This window comes from Neolamprologus brichardi, chromosome 18 (genome assembly GCF_056152115.1).
Source record: "Neolamprologus brichardi isolate AB-2024 chromosome 18, ASM5615211v1, whole genome shotgun sequence".
NCBI lineage: Eukaryota > Metazoa > Chordata > Actinopteri > Cichliformes > Cichlidae > Neolamprologus > Neolamprologus brichardi.
In genome coordinates this window covers 14,686,493-14,694,343 of record NC_142121.1, presented here as the reverse complement: position 1 = coordinate 14,694,343, position 7,851 = coordinate 14,686,493, and the positions used below count along the sequence as shown (strand labels likewise).

Here is a 7,851-nt window from a genome sequence, read left to right as displayed (position 1 = left end):
GCAAAACTCAAAACACTGTATCAATGACCCAGGTACCTTAACACACAGGTGTACACACAAGTGTACACACAAATGTTCACACAGGTGTACAAACAGACACACACTGTCTTGGGTGGGTGCTGCCTCTAAACATATCATGCATTATTAGTTGTGATGCTGCTCAGTAGTATTCAACAACATGCGGTAATTATAGCGTGTTGGTTGTTACTGTGATTTCCTTACTGTGTTATTTTCTTCTTTAGCAGGTGGTTAAGCAGATGTCTTTTTTCTTTTTTCTTTCTATCGCTCTACCCCATTTCTCCTATATTTTTACTGTCTTCCCAACTTCTATTTCTTTCTTCTTTCTCTTTCCCATCCTGCAATCCTGTCCATTTTGATTGTAATAACTAATAAACTACGACAATTAAGTACACCAGTATAGCATAAGGTCCACTCGGGAAAATAAATCTGGTCTTGGCTTTCAAACAACAATTATGAATGCTACAGTGCCGGACAGGACAGGCAAAAAAAAAGAAAAAAGATGAGTATTTTTGCTTTTGAACCGCACAAATATATATGTTGAGCTGTACTGACTATATCTGCAAATGTACCACTAGAATACTAGGAATGTTTAGGTGATTCATGTTTCACTGTACTGTTAGGATACTATTAAGCAGCGAGCTAAGCGCTCTGTTGGTAGTTAACATGGAGCTCAGCATTGTGTCTGAGATTGATTGACTTATCCCCTTTTCAGGGTGTAACATTGTCTATGTTACTGTACTCAATGGATATAATCCCCCCCCATAATAAATATGACACGTAAGTGAAGTACTGCAGCTCACCCTTTAATTCTTTTCTGAGACCATCCCACCCACCAGGGAAAGAAAAAATAAAAATGTATCATTAATTTATCTTAGGACCACCATTGTTATGAGATGTATTTATTTAATACATTGTGACTAAATATTATGAGTGGGTTTTAATTCACACCCTGAAGAGTATTTATTATAAATGAACATATTTACATGTCAGTCTATTATTTGAAACAAAAGTCAAAAGTCAAAAATGACAAAGAGCATCTTCAGTTTTTAAAATAAGCTTTATTTGAATTTTAAAGATTCATTTGAAGTCATATTTCCGGGATTTACAGCTTAGAATCTGCATGGATAGCGATGAAGGGGTCCTCATCTTTGCCACTGATTGAGAAGGTGGCACGGCCATCACCACCAACGCTGACCTGCTTCCCAGTGCATCTGCTTCCTTCCTTCTGACCAGAGATGACATCACAGTAGGTGCCACCAGGCAAGCCTGTGTTCAGGGTGACATTCAGGTCCCTGAAAGCGAAAATAAAGATCAACCCAGTGTTAAAGTCGTAAGAGTGCCATAATTAAACTCCATTGCTTTCTCATATTTATTCTGCTTTCAAGACAAAAAAACCAAATATAAAGCAATATAATACCACTTGGGCAAAGGAAGGCATTACATATCTGGTAAAAAAAAAAAATTAAAAAAAAAACATAAATAAAAAGGGATGCAGTTCATTTTTCTCATTCTCTGTTGAGAGAGTTTTACTGACTCAGCAGTCCAATCTGCTACCAAAATAATACAGTGCTGGTTTGGAGTAACAGCAAACGTTATAGACGTTTCATTTCCAGATGTCTTTTGTGGATAATATGATAATTATATAAATACTATAATAATTATTATTTAATAACTAATAATTATATAATAATACTTATTATTAATATTATTGTTATTATTATTGTAGTAGTAGTGTAGTCTTGAAAAGGCTTGAAGGCTTGAAAAACTACAGACATTTTGAACTAAGCTTTTTTAAATTACACAAAAACAAACAAAGAGAACATAATCCTTACCAGTCCTCATTGTTAAAAACGATGAAACCACGGTTACCACGCCCAAAGGCAACCTGGTTGCCCTGGTTGTCCCACCAGTTGGAGTGAGGCTGTCCATTGACCACATTACGGAAAGTGACCATGTTACTAAATAGGAGAAAGGACAAATTACAATCATAATACATGATGTCTACAGTTTTGATGGTCTAGCTGACAAAGCAGAACAATGTGAATTTGCATATGGTCATTGTGCTTTCTCCTGATTTCTGTGGACTTACGTGATCTGACGCCATCTATGCTCACAAACCCATCCATTCCCACAGGTCTGGTCAGAGTTGATAGTAACAGGCTTGGTTGACCCATCACCATTGCTGGGGGGTCCAATCCAGTCATTCTTATCCTATAATACAAGGATTAATGAACGCATTCAACAAAAAAGCATCTGATACACACTAAATATTGCATCATTCCATGACAAGTGAACATACTTGTCCGTTTACAATGTTGCGGTCCCACCGATAGCTAGACATGACCCTGGTTACACCGTAAGGGTGGGCAAGCATGTAAGCAACAGCCATCTTGTAGAGCCTGGGGTCCCAGAATGTAAGGATGGATGCACCGCCAGCACCATGGCCTCTCTGGTTATCATGGTTGTCAGTGAAGACGAGAGCATTCCCGTTAGCCATGAAACCCCATCCTTCTCCCCAGTTCCTAAACACAGCAAAGAAAAAAGAAATGCATTTTATTATAGTTGATCTTAACTAAGTCTGTGTTCAGACCAGTATTTAAGATAGAGTTTGCACTGGTTGCTCTAACCACACTTAAGCCTAATTTTTGCAGTGCTATTGCAAAGCAACGTGGTATCTTGATAATTTTCTACATTCGATTAGGAGCAGCCATGGAGGATCAAACAACAAAAGAAGTGAAAAAGACATGCCAAGCATTCTAATCTAATAAGAAGAAAATAATTCAACTAGGAATTACATAGATCATTGTCCAATGGACTTGTGTACTTCAGAAAGAAAAAGACATGGGGAAAAGTAATGAAGGTAAAGCAAAAAATAAAATAAACGTGGTGTTGGGGTGAGTGTCAACGATTAATATAACAAGTATTTCTTGATATTTATGGCCATAATTCACTACATGACTTTATTGGGTTTATCGGCAAGCCAGCCAGCTGATGGGTTATGGTCTGACATTAACTGAGAGTCCATTAATACTTGAAATGGATGTATCCTATACATGGTAAAGCAAAATTTCCCTCCTGTAAAATTCTGCTTCTCAAAAAGTCAACATATGATGGATGTGCATTTGACTTTAACTTAACTTAAAACCAATTGGCTGGCCCCTGCACATTTATAGTAGTTTCTATGAGTTTGTTTTTCCTTTACAAAGAGCATTGTTAAGAATGACATATCTCTGTTATATCTAAAAAAAAAAAAAAAAGCAACAAAAAAACCCCTTTTCTATTAAATTGTGTAATATTTTCCTTAGATATACCAGTAGAAACAACACATACTTAGTGTAGGAAAGCTTCTGGTTGTTCCACTTTCTGAAGACCTCTCCCAGTTTGGCACCATATTTAAACTCAGTCACTCTTCCAAGGCTGACGTACTCATTAGCTGAAATAGCCTCACCTCCCAAATCAATAACCTAGAGCGAAAAGAGCGAAATTCATACCCCAGGAAGCTGATTCAGTTCAAAATGTATATCATCCATAATCTGTAAATTAGAAAGGGTTTAAATAAATAAAATCACTTTGCTTCTCTTTCTTTCTGTTGTTACCCTAATCTTCAATTTTGTATACCATTATGTGCTTTTGTTTTCTTGCCAAATAGTAGTTACTTTGATGTTCTCCTTGAATGTTTGTATTTGTAAATGCTTCTCTTCCATCCTGTTTGATGGCTGCTCTAGATACAGTTTGTCCAGAAAAACTGACCTCCTGATAGATGAAAGGTCTGGCGCCACCGGGGAACCACTGGGTGTTAAGGTTGTTCAGACGACCATAGACAGCACTCAGATCACCAGGCCACATGTGCTTGCAGGCATCCACTCTGAATCCAGCCACACCCATGTTAATCAGCTTGTTCATGTACTCGGTCACTTTGCCCCTAACATAGTCTTTCTCCAGGGCAAGATCCAGCAGACCCACCAGACGGCAGTCACGTACCTACAGCAGTTCATATTTATTCAGATTGTGGAGCTAAGAAGCAAGACATTGTACACTGTGCTGGAATTGATATGTTTCTACTATAGTATTCTAAATTAGAACGTTTAGTGGAATCAATGTAGTCATTCTAAAACAAACATGAGAAGGTAGAGACAAATGTCTCTTCTCTAACTAAAGATGACTTTTTTTCAGCTTCGCCTGTTTTTGAAAATTCTATTCAAATTATGAAATTCAATGAACAACAAGGAATATACTCTGGTTGTGTTCAGCATCTGAAAGTATAGACTATATTATTAGAATATTTGGCAATAGAAAAAGCAAGTGTAAAATATATGCTTTAAAATTTCACAATTTATTTGATCTTAATAAGATTTGCTATTTCAAAACAGTATGTTTACTAAACTAAAGATTCAGTCTTCCTGGTCTTAGTACCTTTTTTTCATTTGATTCGATTTTTTAAAAAACTGTCAGTAATGACTAAAATTAAAACTCTATCATAACAGTATTTGTATTTTAAGACTTATCTTACAAATACATTTTTAAAAATGTATCATTATTCATCATGCAACAGTTTTCCTTGGTCTGGCCATGTCAAAAGTAAGAAATAAGAAAAACAAAATAAGAAAATTTCAAGAGTTTAAGATGTATCAGTGTATATAATTTACTTCCTCCTGTAGGTAGACTTTGCCAACATTCAAAAAAGGAATTTGGTGTAAAACAGCCAGAAAGGTCAAAATAATAGAAATCAGTATGAAGAGCTTAAGTCAATGTTTAAAAGAGTAAACCTTTAAAATAAAGTTTGACTTGTCTGTGTGACATTTCTTACCTGATATATATCACCATAGTTCTCGATTTCACCACTCCCAGTCTTGCATTTATTGTCATTGAAGTCCAAGGAAGAATATGGGACACTGGGGAAATCTTCTTTGCCAGCATCAAACCAGCTTCCACATGAAGAGTGGGTTCCTGCTCCGCCACCAGATCCACACATGTGGTTGATGACAGCATCCACATAGATGTTAACCTGTTAGTTAACATAACTAGGTCAGTTTTATTCATTTTCTTTGCATGGTCATTTCAAATCATACTAATTTGTTAAATTGTTGATCTTCATGAATTTATCCCAACCCACCAGGTACTGTTTCTATAATGTTGTTCTAAAAGTGTCATAAACAGAATCTGGTATTAACTTGTTGTTCTGTACGAGGCTCCACATGTCCAGACGTGTGTCAAATGAAGAAGTCTGAAGTCTGCAATACCTAACATTAAATGTCAACTGTAATTTAGTTTACCCCAACTTTGTTGCAGCGGGAGATCATGTCTTTCAGTTCTGCCTCACTGCCAGATCTTGAGCAGAGTTTGTAGCTGATTGGCTGGTATCTCTGCCACCAGGGCCTGAAGGGATTGTTCACCAGAATGTGTTCATTTGGAGGAGAGATCTGAGGAGCATAGAAAAAACAAACAAACAAACAAACCCCACAAGAAACAAAAAACATGTTATAATTGTATTAAATAGAATTATTTAGGTGGAGGCTTGTGTTAAATAGGGAATGAAACAGGGAAAGAAAGGATTGTCCAATGTGTCCCTTAATGCTCAGCTATACAGACCTGAACTCCGCCAAAGCCTTTGGGACCCAAGAAGCGTTCACACTCTTGAGCAATGTCAGCCCAGCGCCACTCAAACAGGTGGACGATGGCAGTCCTTCCATTCTTAAATTGGGGGTTGTGCTGGGCCAAGCCAAGCCCGAACAGAGCCACCAAGATGAACAACTTCATGCTTTTGGTCAATGAGAAAACCAAAAACAGTCACACTCTGCCGCCGTGTATTCAAAGTATTTATACTCGCTTTCTGAACCAATGAGAGAATGGCATATATAATTGGGTGTGGAAACCAAACAGGTGCATTTTTATCACACTTTCTTGCTTTTGTAAAACAAGCAAAAAGGGGGAAAATCCTTGAGGCAAGATTAGAAACACAAACATAAGGTACATAATATCCAACCATCCACCCATTTTTTTCCACTTATCTAATTCAGGGTCACAGGAGGTGCTGGAGCCTGTAGAGTGAGGGGCAGAGTATGTCATGAACATGTCACAAGTCTGTCACAGACAGACAAACATTAATGATCACATTCACATATGGTCATTTTAGAACTGCCAGTTAACCTACCCCCATCGTCATATTATGACATTGCTCAGCACGAACTTAATCATGCCTCAAAAGAAACACTTTTTTCTTTGCTTTTTCTTGTGTTGTTATTGTTTTTATTTTGGTTTTCTTGCTCATGTACACGTGCGTGTGTGTGTGTCTTGTGATAGCAGTCATTTGTGGGAAAGTGAATCACTCTGAGCACCATTTACTCTGTGGTTTAAAAGTGGAAAAGTAAACAGGGATAATAGCGCCACTGTCCTTGACAATTCGATAGACATGTTTAGCTGTGTTCAGCAGGAAAAATAGCAGACTGTATTTTGTACTTGGCCACTTTGCCCCTAACATAGTCTTTCTCCAGGGCAAGATCCACCAGACGGCAGCAGACCCACGTACCTGCACATATAATACAGGTTGAGATATTATCCATAGAATTTTTACTTTGTTTTTGTTAAAGTTTCTAATTAAAAAAATAAATAAATTAGACATTGCTGAAAAGTTTAACCACCAGAGACACATATCTGGAGTCACTCTAAATGGATATATATCCAAGAAAAATGAAAACAATAAATGTTGAAGGAAAATAAATATCTGTTATCCAACTAAAAATACATTCCTCTACTTGCCCATGTTTAGAAAGACTGTATAAACTATAGACTATGCAAGTAGTTTAGTAGTATTAGAGGGATAGAACAGTTATGATAAAACATTTTACATAAATGTAAAATCTTTTAGTATCTACAAAAAAAATAAAGATTTCTCATGAAGTAATCCAGAATTCCTGTTACTTTGTCATTTTTATTTATTTATCTATTTGATTACACAAATCCATGAATTCATTGGTGATGAATTTTGACAAAATGATAGTCAAGGATTTGTAATATTTGGTAACAGAGAAAAGATAAAGTCAAAATCTTGATTAGTGCTGTACTAGAGTATATTAAAGTTTATGGGCTATTGCAGTTTTGCATGAAACTAAAGATATCTCACTGCCTACTTTGTGGTAGTATAATGAAACGCATACACAACGCACAGTAATCCAGTTTATGTGATTCCAAAGTGTGGGCTAAGGCCCCCTGGTGGGCCATTAAGATACTACAGGCACAGTACTAATAGAAATTCAGTTTGAAATTACTCACTCCCAGTCAAAAGTTTGGACACACCTTCTCATTTAATGGATTTTCTTTATTTTTACTACTTTCTACATTGTAGATACTGAAGGCATCAAATTTATGAAGCAAGGTATATGGAATTATGTAGCAAAGAAAAAACTGATAAATAACTCCAAATATGTCTTATATTTTAGATTCCTGCAAGTAAACACCCTTTGCTTTGTTGATAGCACTGCAAACCCATCTCTCAATGAGCTTCATGATGTAGTCACCTGAAATGGTTTTCTACGGTGGCCCTGAAGTGCAAATCACACCAACAAATTGCTAAACACAACAACAAAATTGAGAGGCCCTGAAGTGCAAATCACACCAACAAATTGCTAAACACAACAACAAAATTGAGAAACACAAAAACAAATGGAGAATCACAAAACAAAATTGAGAAGCACAAAAACAATACTGAGAATCACAAAATCAAATTAAGAAGCACAAAAACAAAATTGAGAATCACAAAAACAAATTAAGAAGCACAAAAACAAAATTGAGAAGCACAAAAACACAACTGAGAATCACAAAATCAAATTAAGA

The 7,851-nt window shown here is 36.4% G+C and overlaps 1 protein-coding gene across 1 annotated transcript; it reads right to left on the bottom strand.

The window, feature by feature from the left end:
- Nucleotides 1-1,059: 1,059 nt before the first annotated feature.
- On the bottom strand, nt 1,060-5,800 carry LOC102797059 (alpha-amylase). Its single transcript, XM_087831711.1, has 9 exons — nt 5,611-5,800; nt 5,295-5,441; nt 4,829-5,026; nt 3,772-4,002; nt 3,352-3,485; nt 2,321-2,543; nt 2,111-2,232; nt 1,854-1,979; nt 1,060-1,313 (listed from the first exon to the last, which is right to left on the bottom strand). The coding sequence occupies exons 1-9, from the start codon at nt 5,776-5,778 to the stop codon at nt 1,124-1,126; spliced, it is 1,539 nt and encodes a 512-aa protein (XP_087687837.1). The 5' UTR covers nt 5,779-5,800; the 3' UTR covers nt 1,060-1,123.
- Between the last annotated feature and the right edge of the window lie 2,051 nt (nt 5,801-7,851).